Here is a 27,805-nt window from a genome sequence, read left to right on the forward strand (position 1 = left end):
ACTTATTTGTCTTATTTACACTGTAGGGGAGGCAAATCAAAGATCAACATTTCAAACATGCACACGCTATGCATTTACATGTCTTACCCTTTGTACACAATTTCAATTGGAATGTCTGATTTTGTTTTCACTTCCGCATCTTAAACATTTTAAAAGAAGTAAGACAGGTTATTTCCTTTAGGGTCCGTATTAACTTCAAAGCCGCAGGTTGAATCCAAAAGTACTGTAGACATCATCAAAATAACTGAAAATCTATCCACCAATTATGTAATAGAATCAAGTGTTAAAACATAGGAGTCACATTCTTATTATAAACTTGATGAAATCGACACAATTGTGAAATGCCGTGATTAAGTCTGTATCACTTAGTAATGATACCATCATTTGATATCGACTTTTCGATAATAGATATTAAACCTGTTTGATCCCAAAACTAATTCTCCTTTAAGTATTATGAACTATTTTTTTTATTTTTAATGAGGAAAAACAAAATAATTTTAGCTGCCATATTTGACTTTATTTTTTTTTTACCTGTGAAATCGACATTTGCCACGGAAAAGTACAGGATGTTATTTTTCATTGATATTAGTGCATTAATGTACTTGTAGGTCAATGTGTGTAGAATTTTATCAACAAGAAAATTCTTGAGCTTGGCAGTCCGGGTTCTTATAAAGAGATCAAGACATCACCGAGGATAAATGTGTGATTAACATTGATAGATCTGTATCACTAGTGCTACGAAACATTAATACCACCAGGATAATTTCACCCATCGGCAGAGTCGGATCCTTCAGGTATTTTTTCTGACGTGGCTCAGTACTCGTACAAATGAGCGTCGTCTTCTCAAATCTACCCGTTTAAAATCCTAGCTGAAATTCAACACCACAGTGTTTGCAAACCAGCCCATTCAGGAAGTCGGTCAGTCTAATGCTTACATCAACCAAATCATCATCAAAATAATAGTATATTGTCTTTACCTATACACAAACTATTCATTAACATAGGATATATGCATTAGGGTGTTACACAGCAACGCATTTGATTCAGGGAGGCGTTTACGCTTAAATTATGTCAAGTAAACAAACACTTGATTTGCTTGTAGAACAGGTTTCTCAAGTTCTTGAAGGTCGACTGAAATTGACAATGTCACGTAAAGGAAGGCCTTCATGACATGTATATAATACAATTTAAAGTCAATAAACCAGCTTACAACGACACATATTTTCGACTTAACTGGGAGGATCTACCTGTGAAACCTTAGGACACTGAGGTGGGCTCATTTACGTATTTGTTTATATCGTAATGCATTCAATAAAGATATACATGTAATGGTCTACATTTTCACACTGTGACGTCATAATGTTATAATATCTAAATTATAACTTCGTTCCTTATCAATGAAAAAATTCATAACAATTATATGGCGAGCATGCGTCTTGGTGTAGGTATAAAAATGACACCAGTTTTAAAGTATTTGTTTATTCAATGATGTATTAGGAAAGAGCGAACATATTCCCTTATCTGTATATGACTATATACAGTCAATGCATATTATGTATTATCAACCTTTAAATGCTATCAAGTTAAACATTGTAATAATATCATGTGCTTCCGTGTGAAACATTGCAACACAATGGATTCAGTAAGGCGTCTACGTTTACAAAAATCAAAATTAGCATTACAGGTAGAACAGGTTTCTGGGATCCTAAATGTGGACTGAAATAGACGAATATACATTAACAAACACCCCGTAGAGGACGGTGTCTGATACGTGTATACCAAACCCTTAAAAATCAATAAGGCAGTTTGCAACGACATAGGTGTTCGACTTAACTGAGAGGATTTACCTGTCAATCGGTTTTAAATTGGTTCTGGAGGAACGGATTTGGTCACTCAGGTAGGTTTATTTACATTTTTTATTTACAATGTATTTAGTATTGCATTTGATAAACTTATATCTACATACCGACATGATAACGTCAAACTGTTATAATATTATCATTCCGATTTCGTTCAGTCTCAATGAAACAATTAAACTCCTAGCACTTATAACATACTGTGGTCACTGAGAATGTCTAGCGTAGATATAAAGATTGATTGCTTACTTGATTGTTTGCACTGACGAAGACGAATTAACCTCGTTCACATGGTAGATATACTACCATGCAGTTTACTTTATCTGCGCAATGTTAACTTCCCTTCACTAGACTAAAAAAGCAACATAATTCACATCCTTCATTATTAAGGACGCATTAAATTGTAAGACCACAATTTAAGCTACAACTTTATTATAATTCAAAACCGAGGTATTTATGTGAGCAAAAACTAGATTCGTGGAGCCTGGTCAGAAACAAATAAGGAGTACCAGACCAGGTATTCTAGCCGGGTAGCCGTCTTCCGATTAATCGATGACACAGCTATAAATAGAGGGTAACATCCATTTTCTCGAAAGTTGCGCAAAATCGGTCGACATCCTCAGAGAATAATCACGCTACACATATAACTTGACAATTGTCTTACGACTGACCCATTTAACGTCTATTATAATCATCAACCTAACAGAAGGCTAACTGTTTCTAGGTGACTCTCACACTCATGACGTCACAGCTAGGAATTTATCTATACCGACAAACAACCCTAGTGTTGATTGCCAAGCGACAGGCAGGTAAACTAGCCAGTTTTGACGGTTTATATCTAAAGATAAATGGGACGATTTTCATAACAATTTGTTTCATATACGAGAAAATGGCACTTGTCTCTAATTTTTAATATCAAACGTTGATGTCTCCATGGTGACCCAATCTTTTAATTATGTTTTTTTTTTTTTTTTTTTGCATGGCTAGTGCGCTGAAGTAATAGAAATAAGGATTAGAAATACAATATTTTAATATCTATGCAGTTTGCATGCCCAGTGTGCTAAATTAATAGAAATAGGTATTAGAAATACTGACAGTAATGAAGGCACTCCTACATGTATATAAGCACATCATTTCATAATACGGTGATAGCAAGTTAGTCATTCTCGAAGAGACGAAAGTTTAAAGAGTTGTTTTTAAACCATGCAGATGTATCTTGGTCAGAAGAACATTGTAATTGCTTTGTGAATTGATTTTCAGGTGAATTCATTTTAAAAAAAATGTTTAAAGAAAGATATTATGATAAACAACTATGATGAAAGGGATGTGAAAATGATACAAATACGCTATTCATTACGGCATGGATCAGAATATGAAAAACAGGTAGATGAAAATATATCGTTGAAAAGTATCGGCATGGAATATTTTTGCTAGCTGCGGATCGTTTTGCATTTGTGTCTCTCTCTTATGATGTTGGCAAAGATGGATATAAAGGATAATGATTAATGTGAAAATATTCCTCAGTGACCACACTCGACGCTGCATGCTTTCATCAGATTAAAAAAACACGTTTATCTGGGGCACTGTATATGTCATATGTGTTGGGAAATCATTACCAATTGAATATTGGAACAATAAAGATCAGTTACATAACATTTCATAGCGAAATGCGAGTTTGAGTAATGTCGATAGGGGTATGACCATTGTTCTAATAATTCAAGGACGTATGTAACGTGACACAACCCAGAAACATGGTACACACGAGGACACAATTGCTCGTTTAGTTGCACGTCTCGGAGTCACTGGGAGATTTGTTGACCATCCAAAGAGCTGACGCCCGCGCATTACGTCGCCACGTCAAGATAGAGGCATACGTCTCTCGCACCTTCCGAAACCGAATTTCATGTATAATTATTAAACCTTTCCTTATTTTACATGTTAATATATTAGTTGCAACTTACTATTGCAGGTAGCATAAGTTGCAACTAATGTATTAACATGTTATAATAGTTTCAACCGTCAAACGAAAATAACCAAAATTAATCTCACAGATCTCTTGTTCCCAAAGATGTCAAATCATAACGCCAGAATATTTGATTCACCCCTTTAAAAATTCAATCGACTACTTTTACTCCAAGTAGATTGATCCATGTTTTGTAAAGATATTATTACTTTCTCGATCAACTTATTTTACTTATTTACACTGTAGGGGAGGCAAGTAAAAAATCCGCATTTCAACAACACGCTATGCATTCACCTGTATCGCCCTTTCTACACAATTTCAATTGAAATGCACTCATAACTGCTTAGGTACTTCCGCTTTTCTTTACCTGGACAAAATATTTCTTAAAATAGATAATATGTGTTGGTTTGTTTCTTAACAACATGATGATTCAGGGAGGCGTGTTTACATTTGCACCTTGGAATTGACGAAAACAAATTAGACAACGCTCAGTAGAGCTCGGCCTCGATTACGTGTATATAAGAAAACCTTTAAACTCAATAAACCAGTTTGATATGACAAGGATTTTCGACTTAACTTAGGAGATTTATCTGCCTGTCGATACAGGTTCAGGTGTACCTTTGTACCTAAGGTAGTTTGTTTACTTGTTTATGTTATATCTATATTTTAATATGATGGCGTGATTACATCATATTATTTATATCTTCAGTTCGTTCCGTCTCAATAAACTATACATCTTCTAGCATGTTATATCATACTCCCTATATACACATGTATCGGCTTGCTTTCGTCTATTCCTGTCCGTAAAAATATTCTTGTCCATTATTAATACAGCCTATCTTTGAAATCCAGGCTTCTTGTTAGTCACTCTATGATATGTCGATTTTACTGACTTCTTGTAAATATATTGGTTGAAACAAATTTGACATTTGAAATACCCTAATTTATCACCATGCTATCTTTCCTATATATATTTATATTTTCCCTTAATACCCCATTTACCTTCAATAGTTCCCTCCGAAAAAGCCCAATTTACCTACCATACTACCCCAAAATGTCCTCTGGTTATCGCCAATATATAACATACGTTGGCCAAAGTTGGCAAATGCTACTTTGGTTGGCATTACGTAGGCGTTGGCTTAATGACGTTGATCCAATTTTAGTTGGTTACTATCTACTGAGTAAATAAAAATGACTACGTAAATTAACAAAACGAGTGTTTAACATATCAGAACGACATTTTACTCAAATTGACTTATATCGAATATGCCCTGGTTGGGCTTTGAAAAGTCAGTTAATAAAGACGTGTTCCCAGTATGGGAAGGACTGATGTCATTTTGAGGTGTTTAAGTAGCTGTGTTGTGGCTCGGAATCCGGAAGTCTAGTAAACTGGTGGGTAGGATATGTGTCTGTGTAGCTAAAGGCGACGAATCTTTCTATTGGACACATCTCACTAATTTCGCTGTGCGATATCCATCCAAGTATCCAGGTCAGTTGTCCCAGTTTCGCGAAAATGGAGAAACTATTAAAGTTTGGCTTAAAAGTTCTGCAAATACATTGTGTTGCATCTCACTAATTCTAATAGTTTTAATAAAAAGTACATTCATGAAGCGGATACGGATATTTCGGTTTGATAGCATTAACCATACTGAAAGGTACCACATCCTAGAAGTTGAAGACAACAATATAAAGTTGTATATATGTATATAAGGTATATAGACTTTATTGAGCTTCCTTTTTAATTTGTATTCATTTACAAACAAGGAGAAGAACTGATAAATTGTATTTGGTATTGAAGGGAGGGACGACAAAATATATTCGACACAACCGCAGTATTCGATTCAACATTGTTCGAATCATCCGTTTTAATTTACTAAGATAAAGAAGGGGAATTAATCGGGACCTAACGAAACATTCGATTCATCCGATGTATTCGATTCAACCATGTATTTATTTGGAAAGGAAGAGAATAAATGATAAATTGTATTCATATAAAAACTTCATTCCTGCGTCTCTGTATAAAATGTATGGTCTCGTTGGCGATAATTTTAGAATGTTTCTATAATTGGTACCTTACCTTGAGACCACTGTGCATATCAACACGCAATGATGGCGTTTACCCAGCAATGACAATAACATTTCCGAATTCGATCATGGTGTTTATTGTAAAACTAACCATAGTCATGAATATTCTGTATCGTTTCCGTGCATAGTCATTTGTCACGGGGTATAAGGTGTTCTTTTTTAATCATAGTAACATCAGATATGGGTACATCTGGAAACATTATGTCAGTATGTAAAATACAATAATTTAAATGTCCGTGCTCTTACAAGTAGACAAAGAATTACCGACAAGATGGTTTTCAACCGGCTTTGTTTGGCGTGTGTCGCCAGCGTTTTGTGACATGTTCACGGGTAGGAAATCTCTGCACACTGGTACAGTTTGATCAGTTAAGTGTTCGGCATGCCTCATATTTCATACTCATGAGCTATCTAAACACATCTTGACAGACATACACGTTTAAAACCCTAGCTGAAATTCAACTCGGCGGTTTTTGCATACAGGCCCATTAAAGACCGTTAAGTAGTATCATGCTGACATCAACGAGAATATTTGCTCAGCTTTTCTTAACCTACACACGAAATATTTCTTTAAATAGATAATATGCTTTAAGTGTTACTCAAAAACACCATTGATTTACAGAGGCGTTTACGCTTACACAAGGTCGAGTAACCAAGCACTCACTATATTTGCTTTTAGATCTTGTTTTTGTGGTTCTTTTGTGATATTTCGACTGAAGAGACGAATACACATTGTTCAAAGCCTGGTTGCGTCTGTTACGTGCATATATGAGACCAGGAAAACTTAACCAACCAGTCTGAGAGGATTTACATTTTGATCAGTTTTATATCCGTTCGGGAGTAACTTTTGGTCATAGGTAGGTTGATTTACTTATTCTTATTGATATCGTAATGTCTTGAATGTAGTAATATCTATATTTCTATATAATGGCGTCATGGTATATTGTCTGCATTTTTTACTGTGTTCCTTGTCAATGAAAGTAATAAACTCGTAGCGCTTTTATCAAACTGTGACCACCGAAAACTTACTTTATTGCTTGCATTGACTAATAAAGGGGAGTCAACACTGTACAAATGGTACAGAAGCTGCTTTATAGTTTACTATATCTGCAGGATGTTCACTTCCCATCATCAGTAAGTAAAATACCGAAATTCACAATCAATCCTTTACCTTTTTTTAGACATTTCCAAATATAAGACCAAATGCCAATACCCACAAATGCAGTTAATGAAGGTTGTTTAGAAAACCAAAAGAAAACCAGACCTGGCATTCTGGTAGGGTAGCCGTCTTCCTACTAAAGACGACACCGTCCCGGAGAATCAATATGCTCAGAAATTGCGTTGGAAATATAATCACAATTAGAGGTAAATATCTTATAGTAATAACTGTATGACGATTTTGACCACTGGCCCATTTACCGTCTAGAATAATTACACGTGTCACTGATCGGATTCTAGCAATACTTATGTGCTGATTGGCAATGAACAGACAGGTTAAATTAGTCTTTACTTTTCAGTATCAAATGTATCCATGATGACTAGATTCAAATGTATCGTAGATAAATAAACACTAAGACTGACTGAAATACAGTCCCCAACCCTGCTCAGAATGGATTTTACAGGAAACGTATACTTTTGGTAAAATACACTTGGTCACAATTTAATCAATGCGTATCGCATTTCAATAAATAAACTTTGCATATCATTACCAAATTCTTAGTAATACGTTAATTGAACATAAACTAAGACCTTTTTAAACCTTGAGAATAAATATTTAGACAGAAGAAGTAAAAACAGACATAATCTTAAAAAACTATAATGAAGGGGTTCAGAAAACGATACTTTATTAGAGCAATTATGTTAACCTGGGTCAGAAGTGTATAATAAATCGTTTGAGTAGCAGTATATTCAGGTAACTTAATTGGCATGCTGTATATCTCTCTCAGAGTCTCTTTGTTTGTCTCTCTATGGTTTGGACTAGCTGAAGACCAAATTATTTTTATTGACGTTTTCATGAAAGTCCCTAAAAAAAATGTTGATGTAATTACTCCGCCCGCCTGCCTGCCTGCCTGTCTCTCTGTTTGCCTGCCTGCCTGCCTGCCTGCCTGCCCGCCCGCCCGCCCGTCTGTCTGTCTGTCTGTCTGTCTGTCTGTCTGTCTGTGTGTCTCTCTGTCTCATAATGTCTCTCTCATAATGCATTACGTCACAGATGTTTTCTGTTCCATTACGGGGTTTTCTACTGGTATACCAATGTTATCAAGGAATATATTTCATGATCTCATGATGTCTAATGATAAAAAGACGTAAACGTCGATCAAGACTCCATTTTTTATAATATCTTCACAGACCTCGAAAAGCAGTAGCACAAAAGCAAAGCAAAACAAATAAAACACTACCACAGGATTACTGATTAATAACTAGGTCAAGCTATGCTAATCATATAATACTGACAAAAATATTCGAGGTAGACAATATGCGTGTTATACGTAAAACTCACGATATGAGTTGATACAAAAGTTAAGGCGTCTTTTCTATGATCCTTATGGCATCAAAATTACGTACAGTGCAAAGTTACAATTGTTCCGTACCACAGAATAGTAAATCAGAAAATAACCCGTGTTCACATACCCTTCAAAACACAACACGTCACCTATCAGACAATATCACGATAGTGGGCAATACATGTAGTACGGTTGGTACGTCAAATGTACAACAAAATGGAAAAAAAATAACGAATTACTATCAGACCAGATTAAAGTGTCGAGAGCAAACAATCAGACGAAATAGGGCGGGACTCGTCCAAGCCTAGCAAAATCGTGATATGCATTTGACATAAACTAATATCAAAGACGTGACAAAAATACATCGTTGAGATTATACACTTACTCCTTATGAAAGCTTGCATTTTGGCACTAAAACCGTGAGTGTGAAGCTGCCACACGGTAGACAAAAATGAGTGTTACAAACCAAACAGCATTCCTAAAACTTGGAATAAATAAGTAATAAATGTAATAATCATATCAGTAAAATGTCGTTTATATTACAGGTGTGTCTGGACACTAACATACCAGTGGGCAGTCTACAAACATCGAAATAGTCTCTTACACAATTAGCCAAATTGATGGAGTGATCTCAAAATGTATCGCCTTTCCTACATTTTACTCGCGATATCTATGTTAACAGAGACTCTTTCTCAAAGTGAGTATACATACTTATTCTGTGGGTTAAATACGGTATTCACTGGCAGTGCACACGCGTTGCCTTGCTAAATAATGGATAAATTAAGACGAAAGTTACTTATCAAACTGCCCTACAACGTTAATTATCTTAACAGGGAAGTATACACATAATTAAACTGTCCTGCAGCATTAACTGTAAATACATATAAGCAAACCCAGACTCAATCTGTCCAACAAGGTTAACCGTCACTACGGGTAAATATACACAGCCTAAATCAATCAAACAGCATTGATTGTCACTACAGGTATGCATACACAGACTCAATCTGTTCTATAACATCAACTGTCGCTACAGGTAAGAGTACACAGACTCAATATGTCATAAAGCAACGACCGTTACTACAGGTAAAGGTATACACAAACTCAATCTGTCCTACAACATTAACTGTCACTAAACATAGCAGAGCAAAAAACTAACAACGGTGTTGCCAATCAAATATTCATTCTAGCTAATCAATCTTCGGTGCAACAATAAAATAAACATATCAGTATCTTATTTTACTATTGCATTATCAAATATGGTGGTGGTGTGAGGGGGGTGGGGGTGGGGGGGGGGGGGTGGGGGTAGGTGAATGATATTTACATGAACCTAACTTCCGGTCGTCAATAACTATTGAATTAAGCAGCAGCAGCAGCATCTTGACAGGGTGTTGTATAGGAGATATTGTTATTTGTATTTGGTAGTCAGTGGTAAGCTACCTTCACCCTCTCGTGCTACTGCAACTGGTTGTTTCGAGACATGTAGCAGTCCGTACACACGGAGCACCAATTCATTCAATTGTGAGAATAATGGACAGACAAACCGCAACGTCCAGTCGGTCTCCTGCACACTGGCCTATGTAATATACCTTATTACGTGTACCAAGTGAAGCATGCAGTATGTAGGGGAGACCAAAACACCACTGAATATGAGGATTAATAACCACCATTGTTCCATCGAACAGAAACGCCAGGACTTGCCAGTAGCGAGACATTTTAACATGCCGAGCCACACATGGCATGGCATGCAGGTGGTCCCCATTGACCACTGAAGGGGGTGGAATGACCAGCAACGCCTGAATAGGGAACGACATTGGATCAACCAACTCCAAACCTGCTACCGAATCGGTATGAACGAGATATAGTCCTCCACGTGTTACGTAGTTGGGGGACTCTCATAACAAAAAAAATCTCCCTTTTTATTCATAATCATAGTTTGAAGTTCTCGTCACACACAAACAGATACTTTCCACATGTAGTCCTCCGCCGTCCTATTTTTAGTAGAAATTTATGTGTTTGTTCTTCAAACCTTATACCACTAATCTTCGACACACGAAAGTGTAAGGTTAAGATATATTGTATGGTATTTAAGGTAAAGATATTCGAAAATTTATTTCATTTGTTTATTAGTCCAAAAGATGATATGATATGACACTGTCCTACGAAATTTGTCCTGCTAGTGTGTACTGAAGTACTAAGTAAGTATTAAGTAAGCTAATATGTATGTGATATGATTCTCGAAACGTTGCTCCTCGACATAAACAAACAGGCCTCAGCTGATCAAGATATCAACACACAGCATGCATCAACTAACGGTATACATTCATTAAAAAACAAAACAATAAAGAAAATAAACATTAGATATTTAAACGTCGCCTGTCTCTAAAACGTTAAAGAACACGTATGACATTTACACTAGGCCTAATACTGGAAGCTTACGAGTTTAGAAATTTGTTATCGAAAAGAACGGAATGCTACTTTGGGTTGACGATGAATACTGATACTGTCAAGCAACAGATTTGGTCATTGTAGAACAGCTATAACCTCCAAGGTCACCTTTAGTATGATATAATATTAAAAATTCCTTGTATTGACGGGAAAATGTAATACAACTCACTTAGACTGCAGCTAAAGCCTTGAGATGATGTTAATGCAGGCTTTGCAAGACATCATCAAGATGACTCGCAAATAAATAAATAAATAAATAAAACCAGTTGATCCATAATGAGTTTAATGCTAATAACTTTGTATGCTGATCTGGTCCATCTGTTTTACCCTGCTAAACGGAAGGGAAACGCCCGGTCTTGCGTCATCAAAACAGTCGGTCTATGTATAGGAAAATACTTAACAGCTCTTTTTCTCCGGGAAACATCTATCCATCTACATGTACAATTATAGATCTCTTGATTTTTTTTTTTTTTTTTTATTTTGAGGGCGATTTAAACAGAACTTCTTAGTCAAAATGTCGATTTTGGCATGTTTAACCCAAAATATCATCAATACGAATTTCCACAGGGATACAAGATATATTTAGACTTAGATCGAGTCGAGTTTTAAAATGGCTCAAAGTATCAGCAAATTGTATGTGGCATTTTGTCTGTCTTCAAATCGCTATTTTATCCGGCAAAGGGCATGAGCTTTAGACAAAGGCATCTTCATAACTAAAAAGACTCTTAACCTTAAAAACTTAATGCATCCTTTTTAATTGAGTTTGATATCTGTTTGTAACAAAATAAAGGTTAAACCACCAAACAATTCCGTTAATAAAGATGTTTAGAGTGTTATCCATCAGCACGTTAACACAGAGAGCTACATTGTAGAAGACGTGATATACAAGTATCTGATTGCACATGTACATTGTATATTCGTAAGAATATAATTATGGATGTATTTTGTTTTTAGTTTTTATCCACCCAAAGTTTTCCCTTATCCCGACATCAGACTTTTAAAGAAATCTTCAATGCTTACACAACAGTAATATGTACTAGTGAATATTATATTTATTCTTGCCAGACATGTGCATGAACTTGACTTAATTGTCCCCCTAACTTATTGCCATGGGTACTAATCCCCTTCCCCACCGCCATCAATTTCACCTGATTGCCATGGATATACAGTTCCTTAGGAGTCATTGGGTTCAGGTGTGTACATCACCACACCTGGTCATTATCTCCTTTTTACTGTAAGCCCTATAGGGGGTATATTCATATCCTGGTCAACTAAGGCAGTTTATCTGTGGTACGATTTCCTGATCTGATTCAATTACTGTATTACTTACACCTTACGGTTTTTCACTACACATATACAGTGAATAAATACAGTAAAAATATGAACAAATACATGCAAACAAAACAATAAAGTTCAGACACACAGATGCCACCCATACGCGCAGGGCTAGTGTAGAGAGTGATTTCATTTCTGAATTGAATGTTTTTGTCTTTTGTTGCCGAGAATAATCAATTTCCCAAATTTGAAAGATCCTTATATGGCCTTAATATTTCCAGTTTTTAGAAATAACTTGTTACTTTCCGTTGCTATTACGGCAGGTAATATCTTCATGTCGATATATCAACTTTCATTCACTGTTATGACAAAAAAGATAATATATATAATAGTCTCAGCGGTTCATAATATTTTTAAAGTAGTTGATATTGTGTATTGATCCTGCAAGATCCTGATTCACGGGGCCATAATTTGGATACATATTTCAGCTTTATTTTTCTTTTCTTCTGTTGTGTTGACGAGCTGTTACACATATCTCCTCATATAGTCATGGCTGTTGCAGTAAGCTAAGCAAAGTATTTTGGAGTCTTTTTAAACTAGGTGCAGTGACTTATTTTCAAGATGCATTTTCACCACAAGTTTGAACCTCAAAGATAACTTTTTTGTCGATCTATTATAAGTGTCTTGGCAATAAAACAACAATTCAGCTACAATAATTATCACCCTGCATTTTTGTCACATATATGACCTTTTATTAGTATGTCTAGCTTACAGCACAATGCAAATGTATCTAAAATATGAATCCACTGAAATGGTCATCATCTGACTAAAAGCCTCTCTGTATTTTTGTTTTTCTTTCTCAAGTTAAACTTCATAACTCTCTACAGGTTTATTTTCATTTAATTCCCTTTGAATCTGCTGAGTTGGGTAAAAAGATCATAAATAAAGTATATAATAAACATCAGAAAATGGAATATGAACCAACCTTTCATGTGCCGAGTTACCAATGCTAAAACAACTATAACTTTCGATGCTAGATTGAAACCAAAGTTATACGTTTTTGACATTTTTTCTGTATGTAAAAGATAATCAAAACTTGTTTTAGGTACTGAAAAATAACAAAAAGGGGTTCAAAATGTTATGCAATACGTTATGACAAAACACCTCATTTTGTTAAAGGATCGTTTTATTTTAATAAAAAAAAATCGAAAAGGCACAAAAAAGTAATAAAATATTCATTTATCAATTCAAAATTTCAAAAAGTTACAAAATAGTTATAACTGTTTGAAAAGGCTATAAAACGGATGGTAGTAATGTATGAATCAGTTTAGTATGTTTTTATCAGTAAATTTAAACAGAAAGATCATTGATTTGTTTACAAACTGACGACAAGTGTCACAGCCAATTGATGGTTTCAGGTTCAACTTTTTTTATTTCTATCTAACAGACTCACACTGGTTCGGATAGTCGTAGGAGATGTTGTAATTTTACCTAATGTTTTTCTTTGTTTGTGTGCCTGCAACTAGTCCATCTGATTGACTTTCGGCTTACAATGCGTGATTTTGATTGCTGGTCCACCATACTTTTAAATAAACCAGTTTACACATGCGTGCATGACAAATTATCTTTAGGATGGACCTCAGTAATCAGCGGGTAGTTTGCCAGTTTTGATTGAAATTATCAATAATATGGTATAGATTATCACACTACAATATCTTTAGGGTATATATTCCACCATTCATCAAAATATATTGCCATAAGCATGTATTAGGAAAACATAGAGGTCGAGGCTTCAATGTCATCCTGCAACTTATTTGAAACCATCTCTTATTGCAAACCTGGTAATTTTCTGTCATTACAGCTGCTCCTACAGTGACCACTGGTCAAAGCAGTTACACTATTAATGCTGGAAGTGATATCATACTGGTATGTAATGTGAATAATAACGGCGCAACCCTGACAGCTGTCAGCTGGACTCGTACTGCAAATGGACAGACAATTACATTAACGATAGATGGCACCAAATACCAAAATGCAAACACAGGAAACCCATCTCTTACCATCACAAGTAGTTCTAGTGCAGATGATGGCACTTATATCTGTTCTGCAGCAAACAGTGTTGGTACAACATCAAGCTCTCCAACAGCGTTAACCGTCACAGGTAAGAAAACACAGACTCAATCTATCCTATAACGTAAACCCTCAAAGCTAAGAATACACAGACTCAGTCTGTCTTACAACGTTAACCGTCAAAGGTAGGAAAACACAGACTCAATCTGTCCTACATCGTTAACCGCCAAAGGTAGGAAAACACAGACTCAATCTGTCCTACATCGTTAAACGTCACAGGTAAAAAAACACAGACTCAATCTTGCATACAACAATAACTGTCACAGGTAAGAAAACACAGACTCAGTCCGTCCTACAAGGTTAACTCCTAAAGTTAAGAAAAAAACATACTCAATATGTACTACACCGTTAACCGTCAAAGGTTATTGTCATTGTCTAGCTGGTTAAAATATGCAATAATGTATTTTACAGAAATGGGAAGTTTAACGGTCGTCATTTTCACCAATAGTTGATTAATTTGGAGACTGATCAGTTACACTAAATGACCAGCAGGAAGCCATCTTATAATTTGAAAGTTATTGGCTGTTATCGCTATTTATTGACGTAAAATATTCAGGAAAGACATTTCTGAATCTTGATATATAGGTTCCTCTTGCGCCATAGCTTTGCCCGGGTAATTTTGAGACTGCTCAGGGTAAGAAAATAACTTAGTGGTGGTCATCTTGAATTTTGACACTAGAAACTTGATGTTTCTGTTCCTTTTGTTATATGATTAAGAGGATTCTTAGAGTGGGAAAAAAGAAAAGTAGGGAAAAAATCAGTCTTTCAAAGAACCAATAAAGATTCAATGGCGAATACCATGATTACATCCTCACGAATAATTAGATAATACTTTGTTATATAAGTTACTATCGTTGAAACTGAGGTGACTATAGTTTTCATCCATCCCCGTCCATGTGTTAGTCCGTCCACTAAGTTTTCTGCACTTTTCATCGAGATATATTAGTGAATGTTGGTTTGTCACTTTTGTATGAGCAGCCTCAGATCCAGTTTGAGTTTCTGGGGTTTTTGTGACACTGTTTTAGCTAGGTCCGGTAGGGGACATGTATTACTCAAGTAATACTCTCAAAATATTTGTTTTTTAAATTTCAAATTAAACTAGGTATTAAATGTTCGTATTTTCTTTTAAGATCTTCCGATTGTAACTATTGCCCAAACAGCCTTTGTTGCACAGATGTCGACTACTATCACTCTCGGCTGTACCGTCTCCTCATCTACTACAGTCACTTCTGTCTTCTGGCGGCGTGATGTTGGATCAGGAACCGAAACAATTACTATTGATGGGGTCAATTTCTCTGGTTCCTCTGTTCCCATACCCTCTTTGACTATCATCAATTCAGACACCACCGACACCGGGACCTACCAGTGCTTTGCTAGCAATGCTGCTGGAACTGGCTCAAGTGACCAAGCTACAGTGACAATTGTATCAGGTAGATATACAAGTATTGAATGAAAGATACAGTACTGGGAGGGTGATTTTGTACTCAAACTCTGCGGGAGCGGAAAACTGTAAGCCATATCGCTCGTAACCGCGGGATGTTTGCAGGGTGTTCGCTGCGGGTTCGCGGCGGATCCGCTCGACGAATCCGTTGTCACAGTCCTTCAATGATAGGCGACGTGGATTAAGTTTGAGCAGTCTGTCCAGGCTTTCTGTATACGTTATTTTCTAGATAAATAACAGTTTCGTTTTCAATCAGTAATATATAGATGATCTACGGTAAAATTGTACTCGAATGTGTGGGTATTTAGTGGTAAATTTTACGCTATGAACGTGCGTGTTCATAGAATTTGTCGTTACTGTACCACATCGATGTTATCTGTAAATTCCTTGTCATTTAATCCATGTTGGAGCTGACAATGTTTAACTATCTGGGAAAACAATTTTGCTGACTTTGATACAGATGGCGCTGTGTATGTGAATTCTGCGAGGCTCACATAAGGGTACGTTATAAATATAAATGAAAATATCTGAATGCGTACAACTTTCATATTGTGAATGACGATGTGGCTAGCAACAACTAAGTTTTATGCCACATGATATATATGTTTTAGCAGAGACATATATATGTCTCTGGTTTTAGTAACGACATATTATGTTTATGTTCGATAGCACAGTATTTTATGTAGCAAATAAATGACCACGACAATGGTACACAGATGAAGATACGGCCGGAGACAGATGTCTGCTTATTGTAATGTTCAAGTCAACAATTTGTCTGTGATTTTAATTCGTTAATGGAACGAAATATGGCAATAAATAAATAAATAATCACATGCACCCTAATTACACTGCGATCGGTACTGACGATCTGCGGGGTCTGATTTTTGCCGAGTCTCTACGAGTTTGCTATTGTACAGGTAACTGTCTTATGATTAAACATATCAATCAATGTACGATAACACGCGAATCTATGTCTGATTATAGCCTTTACATTAATTTAATGAACGTGCAGTGACATCAGCAAACGATTAAAACTTCGACGATGTCCTTTGTGAAAATCATCTTGACATGTCAATCACACCTGTGGCAACAAATCTGAGAGTATGTGGGCGGAGCTATAGTAGGCTGTGCCTGATTAGGGTGTGTCATCAGGTAAACTGTCGACCCCATTCGATACAAGTATCTCAACTATCTATTGTCGAATTAATTGGCTGTAAAAAAAGTCTTACGCTAGGATTTATGAGAATGTCGCCCAAAACATAAGGGTATAATTTCACAATATTAAGTTTACATTTACTTAAATAAATACGGTAGCTGTTATCCCGTGTATTTGTTATTACTTATTGAAATAATACACGAACACTAATTGTTGCGATTTAAAATGTGTAATTTCATTTTTTTTTTATTTCAAGCAGGAACTATTGAATTAGTACATGTCCCTGCTTCATTGTGTGTACTTTTAATAAACAAAACTTTCTGCATAAAATTCGTCGTACGTTCATAAAGCGATTGTCACATATTTGATAAATAATCTTAACGAATATGAAGCCAATGTTTACATTTAAATTACCATAACCAGTTTTCAGTCCGAAGACAGCATTGCGGATATAAGTTGATCTTAGAATACTTTCAAATCTAGATCCATTAAAACAGCATTAGCGTATACGTACATGTACATTTTGTCAATCTAATTAAAATCTAGATGGTCATTCTCACTATGACTATCAAGATTTTAATTAGATTGACATTTTGTAAACATATTTTACTTCATGGGATGGCAGGGCAAGGCAAGTTACAACCATCCAATCAATACGTAAATATTATAAATGTATAGCAACAATAACATTGCGTACCTAACACTTAATTTTGTTAATGATTTAAGAAAATGAAACAAAAGGCTGAAAATCGCATACAGAAAATAAAGGAAACGGCAGGTGTCTTAAACAAACAACAAATCCTACAGTAAGAGGTGAGATACAGGTAGTAGACATGGACCAACTATAGCCTGAAATCCCTCTGGATAACTACATATACTACCCTCAGGTAAAAAAACCCATAGGGGTCCTATGGGGTCATTGCGAAACAGGTATACTCTCTATTGTAATAAAAAAAATATGTGATTGACAAGTGTTAACAGTTGGTGAAAACATTTCTATAACGGTAACTACACGGCCGGTAATTGTTCTGTGTATAGCGAATTAATCTATATCGTTTAACTAACTTCAAAGTATGACCGTTTAATAGATCATTCAGCTTGGTTTCATTTGGATTTAAACGGTAATGATTTGGAATATATGATTTCCTAGCGAATTTTCAATGATTGTGGTAAAACAAAACCAAGATAATGATATAATATATCTATTATATACTCATCTCCGACATTCACTTCACACAAGGTAAATATTTTCTTCTGGAACTCCTTTGTTACCTACCAGTTTCAATGGAAAATTTCAAATTGCATGATCTAGCATCAGGCTTCGTTGGACGTAAAATAGACTGGTATATAGATAGAGAAAGGACGAAATAGTTCACAATGTTTGGACGTTAGGTCTTGATTGTAATGGTGACGTCTGTATTGTTAGCACGTTATTTTGTTTTGCTTCCAAAATAAAAGGGGCAGGAAAGATTCCCATGTTAAGCTTATAATTAATTTCAATATGTTAAAATGTTTTTCATATATTTTTTTTATTACATACACCAATGTATTGTTTTCTCACAATAAAGAGAGCACATCAGACTAATACATACACATCATTCTGTAGTCTATGTATTTCAAACAATATTTTTTGACAATTTCCATTTAACTATATTGTTTGAAATACACACATATATTCCAATCATGCATGTAATCGAAAAAAAAAGAGATCTCGCATAATGATTTTGTACTTGGTTGGTTAAATGGTAATTGCTGTGACAATTTGGCTGTTAATGAAATAATGAAGTTGATTAACTACTATATATATAGTTTGGAAAATGTGAACACGGATTTTTATATCTACCTGTAATATAAATGCACCGAAGTGTATACATGTCTATGCTATTAGCCACGCCGGAGTCGTCCCTGTAAACTGCAAGTAGCATATATATATATCAACATAAATAATAATAGTAAGAAAACACACAACGTCTTCAAGCAGTGTATTTAAACTGCGAAATGTTCAATTAATTGTACAGTCTATGCATGAAACCCGCTACGAAAACTCAGACAAAATAATTATCAGCTAAAGTATTGAGGATAAAATTTGGTATTCTTCAAACAATTACGAAACAAAAAACATAAATATGTCCCCGCGTGGACAAGTAATGATCTTATCAATGTTCATCGTCTTCTCATCCGTCACGGGTCGCAACGTATATGGGTCAATTTCTCAAACAGACATGTTACTAGCTAGATACTTCAGATATGTGTGATGAATAAATTATGCAATTGAGGACTTTGCTACATCACGTAAAAATAAGTCCGATATATTTCACTAAATAACGAGCCCCTTATGTGGACTCTCCGTGATCATGGCATCTGAGGTCATGCACAAAGCGCCATCTATAAACAGGTCAGCTAAATCAGTAGTGACTAAATGCATAGGCCTATATAAAAGTATTGAATTGCAGATCATTTAAACTACATCATTTATCAACAGCAGCAATTGAGACGTTAAGGGACTTTCGAAGACTCACTATCCGGTATCAAGATACTTTTGTTATTTAGTTATACCCATGATCGTCACGGAGAACCGTATCACTTCGAATTCGAGTCTTACATTTTGGATAGGACACTTGCATGTAAGTCACAAAATCTACCAACCGTCCCGACTGCTAGCGGTAAAAAAATCGGTACACGTATCATATATACCCATCACTCCCGTCATTGCTGCGGGAGCGATCTCGCCGCGATCTCGCTGCGGGAGCGATGACGCCGCGAGATCGCTCGGGCGACATCGCAGGGTTTGAGTACAAAATCACCCTCCCAGTACTGTATAAAAGAATTTATTTTAACAGTCAGAGAAAAAAACGTCGACTGATAGGATATATCCTAAATACAGGAGGACCCCACAACCATTCTTATATTCTTTAAACCAGTATATACAGTCATGTAAACATCGTTAAAATCAATTAACGGACACGTATAATTATTGTTATGTGTTGTTATTTGTTTGTAAATAAGTTATAAAAAGTGTTTTTAATGTTTTGTAGATGTTATGGATAGTTTGTAGTGACTATGACAGCAGGTTAATGTGACTCTGTACTTTTACTTTGATTTCAGTCGTACCAAGCGTTACAGTCACACAGTCTGCCTATAGTACGAACACAGGAACTAGTATAACCCTGACATGTACAGTTAGTTCAGCAACAACAGTTACCTCGGTGTTCTGGCGACGAACCATCGGCGGATCGACTGTTACCCTGACTATAGACAATGTTAACTACTCAGGGTCATCCACATCTGTACCATCCTTAACAGTAATCTCTGCCGATACCGGAGACTCCGGATCTTACACTTGTTTCGCCACCAATAGTGCTGGAACAGGGAACAGTGCTCCCACCACTTTGACTGTGACTGGAAGTACGTACACTGCAGTACACACATGTACAAGTAGCGGTAGAGGGTCACTGTTGCAACATGCGGTTGTTGTATTTTAAAGACTTTGTGAAGGAGTGTGAACAAACATTGGTGCTAGTTGTCTACAATTTTCCCCTGCCTTGGGGGTGTGACAAAGAAATCTCAAACCGATTGGGAATTTGTGAACCTCAAACCCTAGGTTTACTGAGGGTAGGACATTCATGGATTTCCCTGAGGGTTGGATTTCGTTGTCGCACTCCCCTAAGTAGGGATTGATTATTTTTCTCCCACTACTTCAAATAATTGCATATTAAATCGGTGGTCAAGGTATGTTTATAAACCAATGCACATGGTCGGAGATAAACCGGTGAACTCTGGGATTATTTATGAAGGGTGTAAAATAAATAACTGATGAAGTGTGTCAAGTAAGACTTACATTTCTATCTAAGTTTTGCTGAATATTATATTCGCCTTTTAAGCAAATACATATAACCATCGGCAAATGCGTCATGTTTATGCTCAAATTGTGTGTTTGATTATTTGATATATTGTGTTCTCCTAAATTTACAGCTGCCCCTACAGTAACGGTTGGATCATCCTCCTACTCGTCCACCACAGGAACAACCTTCACCCTCCAGTGTACTGTGTCTTCTACCACGACAATTACAAATGTCTTCTGGCAACGTCTTATCAATGGTGTCACCTCCACAATCACCGTCGACAATGTCAACTACTCCGGAGGCAGCACAAGCACCCCCTCCTTGACTATCATCACGGCATCTCCCTCTGATACAGGAACATACACCTGCTTTGGTTCGAATTCTGCTGGAACAGGAAGTGCTACAACCCAATTAACAGTAACAGGAAGTAAGTGCTATCAGTTTTCCATAATAATAATAATTTCTACTTTTATAAACCGCTATATCACGTCAACATAATTGTCTCACAGTGGTTTAAACATTATTATCTAAGGTTACTCTGCAATTAGCAGCCAGCCAATGTCTTCCTCGACTCCCTGGGGAGCATTCAGCTGGAGCTGCCATGTTAGCGCTTACACACAACATTTCTGCACTACCCTATTATATACTCACTTAGAGCTGTGTGAACTGGAACATAACAGAGTAAAGTATCTTGTTCAAGGATACAACACAGCGTTCATGCCGACTTGAACTAATGACCCTTTAAAAATATATCCCTGCATCCTACCACTAGACCACCTTGTCTCCTAATGTATAAAGACAAAGACTAGCTAAACTGACATTTATTGACATTCAGGCTAGTTTGTTTTATCAATGTTGAAACGTCGGTGCAGTTGTGCCAGATGCGTCTGCTCAGAAGTTTCCGTGTAATAACTCAAGCTCCCAATTTAGTCAGAAAGATCCTTAGGGGAAGGGAAACAGATTTTGCATAAATGGTGACTCTGACCCCCGAGGGGCCAAAAGGGCGGGGCCCAATAGGGGAAATAGAGGTGATTCCTTTAAATCGCTACTAGTTATTAAGTTATGAATGGATTTGAACCCAATTTGGTCAGAAACATCCTTGGTGGAAGGGGAACAGATTTTGCATAAATGGTGACTCTGACCCCCGAGGGGCCAAAAGGGCGGGGCCCAATAGGGGAAATAGAGGTTATTCCTTTAAATCGCTACTAGTCATAAAGTTACGAATGGATTTAAACCCAATTTGGTCAGAATCATCTTTGGTGGAAGGGAAACAGATTTTGCATAAATGGTGACTCTGACCCCCGAGGGGCCAAAGGGGCGGGGCCAAATAGATGAAATAGAGGTAATTTTTTTGAATCGCTACTAGTCATAAAGTTATATACGGATTTGAACCCAATTTGGTCAGAATCGTCTTTGGCGGAAGGGGAACAGATTTTGCATAAATGGTGACTCTGACCCCCGAGGGGCCAAAAGGGTGGGGCCCAATAGGGGAAATAGAGGTGATTCCTTTAAATCGCTACTAGTTATTAAGTTATGAATGGATTTGAACCCAATTTGGTTAGAAACATCCCTGGGGGAAGGGGAACAGATTTTGCATAAATGGTGACTCTGACCCCCGAGGGGCCAAAAGGGCGGGGCCCAATAGGGGAAATAGAGGTAATTCATTTAAATCGCTACTAGTCATAAAGTGATTAATGCATGTTCTAAGAGCAATTCTTGAGGTATCTCAGACCTTAAAGAGTCTGGACTTCATTAATCTTTAAAGCAGTTCGGATTCCCACACTTTAACCATATATAGCATTGTTAGAGATTAACAAATTAAACAAATTGAATATGAACATTATTTTGACACTTGGCCTAATCCAACCAGGTGAGCGATACAGGCCCCATGGACCTCTTGTTTTAAGCACTTCAGTGAGATAACTCCATGTTTCAGATGTTAAATTGCTATTATATATATATATATAGTACTTAATGACAAAGTTGGTTCTGATGAAATTTAGTCTGGAGCTTTATTGGGCAAATGTGATCCAGAGCTGTATAAGCTGTGTGTCTGGCCCTTGATGGGCAAGAAGTCGAGCCCAGTAAACATAGCAAAATATTTTGTATGGATGATGCGTCTGACCCTCCGGGGGACTGAGGGGTGGGTCCAATGCATCAAACAAAGCAAATTCTTAAAAATCCTTCTGTAGGAATGAAATAATTTGGTCCAATTTTGTCTAAGAGATCTTTAGGTGAATGGAAACCAAGTTTGTATAAAAGCTTGATTTGTCTCCCCTGGATCCTGTGGGTCTCAATAATGGGAATGTTCCTTTGAAATCCTTGTTCTTTTGTTGAAAACCGTATTGCTATAATCATTGCAGTATCTAGGTAAGCAATACAGGCCTACTAAGTGTTGCTATGAAGCTGTTGTCTTTTGTGTGTCCATCAAAAATATCTGATCCCAGAACCAACTTTTCTGAACTTTTGTCAAATTTCAATTTCATGGGTCAAAATTGAATACGCTTTTACAGATTTGATGCTAATCTGCTACAATAAATATGTGTTTGCTATCCTAACTCAACCAACTTAATTATATCTGATTGTCCCTACAGTACTCACAACTGATATTATCCCTTGTTGTGATATTAGCCTTTTCTTGAGTAATATTGTGTTCGCCAATTCTTACCATCTCGTGTTGCATATTGGTCAATGTTGAAATTAATTGAATACCTTTACAAAGTATTATGGAGAAGATTCTGTAATTGTTTTTCTGTCAGTACTTCCACCATATATCTGTTTGTGTGTCTGGATGTCCACGGGCACAGCATCACAGCATGATTTAGACAAAATGAATCAATGGATAATAATTGATCTTAAATGGTATATATAATTCTCTGAGAGGATTATCACTTTATACACCTGTTTTTGTTGAACAAACCGTCATTATTATTCTCTTTATTTCCTCCACAAATGAAGATTCACAAATAGAATAATTACATCATACAATCAACATATAAACAAGAATAGTCTGAATATACATATACAAAGTTATTTCACACACAAGTAATTATATTGAAACATCAATTGTTAGCAAATTGGGTTATATTTTTAAGCATTTCATTCAGAAAATTTACATTTGCTAATCTTACATATTCGTTGTCTTCGTTAGACATGTCATAGTCTAACTTGCTTCCTAAGAAAGCATTAACTAGTTCAAAATCTGATAAATTGTGAAGGTACGCAATAAAATCAATACCCAACATATTAAATAAAAAAACACCATAATTTATCACGAATAGCAGTATTCTTTTCACAATGTAGAATTATATGCATTAAAGTATCGTTGTATAAAATACCACAGTAGTGGCATAAAGCCATATGGTCTAACATACGAGATGTTGTACATAATTTTATGATACAGTGTATATATTTATAATACTGAGGATATTTAATAGCCAATTCCCATAAATAATGTGGTTTAATCTTAGAATGAATAAATTTAAATCTGAAAAAGTCATTGTGGTTATGCATACGTTCTAACCATGCAGTTTCCTCTACTCTATATACATTTTCATTGACACTTTTTTTCCATTGTAGTTTCCCCGGAAAATACCCTAGCTTTATATAGTCAACAAAAGTCTCATACAATGAATATTTTCTTAAAATAGAAATAATGTCGGGTATAAATCCCTGTTGTTTTTCGTTGTTTACAATGAACATAAAAAATCTAGTAATAAATATCTTGTGTACTAGCATACTATTATCGATATTATAGATTCGTCCCAGAAATAATAATTTCTTGATATTAATATAAGATTCAATACTAGTCCAGCCAAGCAATGATACACACATGTCTGTCCTAGTTCTCTTTTCAAACCTTTGAATACTTTTCACAATAAAATTTTGTGCCTTTTCTAATAATAATACTTCAGTTTTGGAGAGTAACCATAGTTCACATCCGAAAAGTGCAGAAGGATACACTTTAATTTTGACTATTTTAGCAACAGTGAGAGGGTTAAGTGCGTTGGGATGAGCACCAGATTTTAGAAGAGACATAACACCAGTTTTTAATTTACAACATGCTCTAGTAGTTCTTTCAACTGAATTTCTTCTGCCGTTTAACAATATTCCGACATGTTTAATTTCTTCAACTACAGGCAGTACAAATTTGTATAGGTAGACATTTTGTATATTATGGGATATGCGTTTTTCAGAAAACAATACAATTTTACTTTTCGTAGATGAGAAAGTGAATCTCCACTTCTTACTATAGGTTTCACATATATTAACCATTTTTTGTAGGCTTTGAAAATTTGTACTAACAAGACAAATGTCATCTGCCTGAGTTGGGATGTTAACTTTTAAATCTGCAATAACTGCGCCGTTTCCACAATTTTCCATTTCATTCAATAATTCGTTTATGAAAATTAGGTACAGTTTGGCAGACAAAGATCCCCTTTGCAAAATCCCTCTCTCCATTTTGACCAAAGGTGATGTTAAGCCATTAAATAAGATTGAACTTTCTACACGTGTATACATTTCTTTAAGAATAACCCATATCTTGCCTCTCAGTCCAATTTCATGTATTTTAAAAAGAAGACCTGCGTGCCACACTGTGTCGAACGCCTTGTTGCTGTCTAAAAATGCAACATATACATTTGATCCATTTTCTAAATTATAATTAATACATTCTTGTAGGTTAAAAGATGTACATAGGCTAGACAGATTACTTTGGTATGCAGACTGCTGCTTATTGGGAAACGTATCAGAACATACGACTGGGCTGATTCTATTTGATATAGACATTTCAAATAACTTAAACATGACTGGCAGTAGGGTGATGCCTCTATAATTATTGGGATCATCTTTTACTTTCCCTTGACCTTTGTGCAACGTAACAATTAATCCCTTTTTCCACTGTTTTGGGATGTATTCATTTTTTATTATCATATTGAACAACGCAGCCATATGTTCGAATAGTTTATTACTTCCGTACTTAAAATGCTCATAAACTAAACCATCATGCCCTCCAGCTTTATTTGTGCTGAGTTTCTTGCATGACGTCGATATCTTTACTGGCGTAATGACGTCATTCAGGAAATTATCCTGTTCAAACTTAACATTGGACTCAATATTGTCAATATGCGTGTTAATATCATTTTCAAAGCCTGTTTCAAAACATTCATCCGATTTATCTTGAAATATCGTACCAAAATGTAACGCCCATGCCTCTACAATGTCAGCAGGCTCACGTAAGGTTTTACCATTGTACCTTAATTCAGTTTGTGATTGGGGTCGTTTATTAACTTTACGTTTATACAATTGCCAAAACAATGTTTGGTCTATCTCACCACACTTATCAATTTCAGAAAACTGATTTGACATATAAGTATGAAAGGCAGTACGTAAATTTCTGCGAAAAATAGCTTTGTTTTGTTTATACTCCAAAAAACTGACGCTTCCGGATCTTGGCCTACCTTCTAAGATCCAACGTTTCCTTTTATTAGTCATTACCTTATGCATCTGTGATACTTCGTCGTTCCAATACGGTTTAAGATAACTTTTGTATTCACTTTTAGGTAATGTTAAGTCAGCAGCTTTCTTGACTGACAATACTATGTTAGAATAATATCCGTCAATGTCTTTATTCGATATAATACCTTCAGGTATAATCACTGAACTTAAATTATCATCTAGACATATTGTATAACATTTCAAGACATTGATTGTTTTTGCCTTTTTCCAATTACATCTTACATATGCAGATCCCGCAGAATGAGGGGCAGAAACTGGTATGGATATGGAACATATGACAGGGTGATGTTCCGATAAATTATGAAGATCATCGTCTAGTACTTCACAGTAATTAATTAAGTCAAAAACGTTTGACTGAATTAAGATATGATCAATGGTAGTACAGTGTCCTGTTTGAGGATAAAAGGTGTACACTGGTCCTTTACAATTTAACTAAACGTTAGCAGAATACAAATTAGTTCTATCTAAAAAAGATTGGAATACACTTGACCTTTCATTTTTTTCAAAATTACTTCTGTGCCCTCTGATTTTAACATTCAGATCACCAATTATAAAAACCCTACCCTTTTTTGAGTAAACTGTAACTAGTGACTCTAGAATTTCAACATGCTCAATAAAAACATCAATTGGTCTTGATGAGGCTGGCATATAAACTGCGAAACAGTACAAATATTCCTTATTGGGAGTTTGAATCTCCACACCAACTATCCTTGAACTTTCAACCTCTATTTCCGAAAAAATAAAATTGTTAGATTTACAAAGAATTACCACACCACCTCTAACGTTACATTTATACCGGAAAGGGTCAATTTCATGAACCGGTTTAACTATAGCTGTATAACCATACTGTTTAAACATGTCGAAGAAAGATAAATTATATTCTCTCACCCAGTGTTCTGAAAGACCACAAATATCTATATGATATTTTTCTAAACATTCCAGTAAATATGGAGAGCCGGCCATAACGCCCTCTATGTTCCAACACATCATGTTAATTGAGTCAACCATCATTGATTTGGTTGTAAAAGACTTGTCTCGGAACCCATTCTCTCATACCGATTCCACTAGGCCAGAAGCCACCAGCCGATATGATTCCGACGTCCTCTGATTGTATATTTAGTTGGGCGGAGGCTGTGGATTTCCAACTGTTCTGAAAATACTTTATATGCGTCACGCGCACACCTGATTTATGAAGAAAATCCCTCATCGCTGATTCTGACGCTATTCTCTTGTTAATACCATGTATATAGAACCGGCTTATTTTTTGTCTCGACACAGCCTTGTATCCAACAAATCGGTTTGCCAAGCTTGACTGTTCTTTTACAAAATCAGATTTTTCACAACGGGGAGCGGATGTGTTACTTCGACAAGCCGAAGTGGGAAAATGTACAGGGATAGCACTTGATGCAACCGTGGAGTACGATCGACTTTCCCTTTCTCTGGCTTTCTCTCCACAAACCTTACTGTCGTTGTTTTCTACTCCTGTACTACTGGGTGGACTCGCGCCTGACCTTGTTGCGGAGTTCGAATGGATAGGCGCATTCGTGTGAGTCTCTGGTATATCCACGCACCTGTGGCTGAGGGGTGCGTTCGTTTG

General features: G+C 36.1%; 1 protein-coding gene and 1 long non-coding RNA gene across 2 annotated transcripts in view; both read left to right on the forward strand.

The window, feature by feature from the left end:
- The window catches only part of LOC117336712 (basement membrane-specific heparan sulfate proteoglycan core protein-like), a 131,795-nt gene that overhangs the window by 12,482 nt on the left and 91,508 nt on the right, over nt 1-27,805 (forward strand). The window contains exons 3-4 of the mRNA XM_033897324.1: nt 19,955-20,254; nt 20,822-21,118. Of these exons, the coding sequence (XP_033753215.1) occupies nt 19,955-20,254; nt 20,822-21,118 (597 nt within the window). The remainder of the gene's footprint in view (nt 1-19,954; nt 20,255-20,821; nt 21,119-27,805) is intronic.
- On the forward strand, nt 1,082-15,676 carry LOC117336105. Its single transcript, XR_004534535.1, has 4 exons — nt 1,082-1,270; nt 1,677-1,897; nt 13,984-14,283; nt 15,383-15,676. It is a non-coding gene; the product is annotated as an uncharacterized LOC117336105 (long non-coding RNA).

This window comes from Pecten maximus, chromosome 10 (genome assembly GCF_902652985.1).
Source record: "Pecten maximus chromosome 10, xPecMax1.1, whole genome shotgun sequence".
NCBI classification, from domain to species: Eukaryota; Metazoa; Mollusca; class Bivalvia; order Pectinida; family Pectinidae; genus Pecten; species Pecten maximus.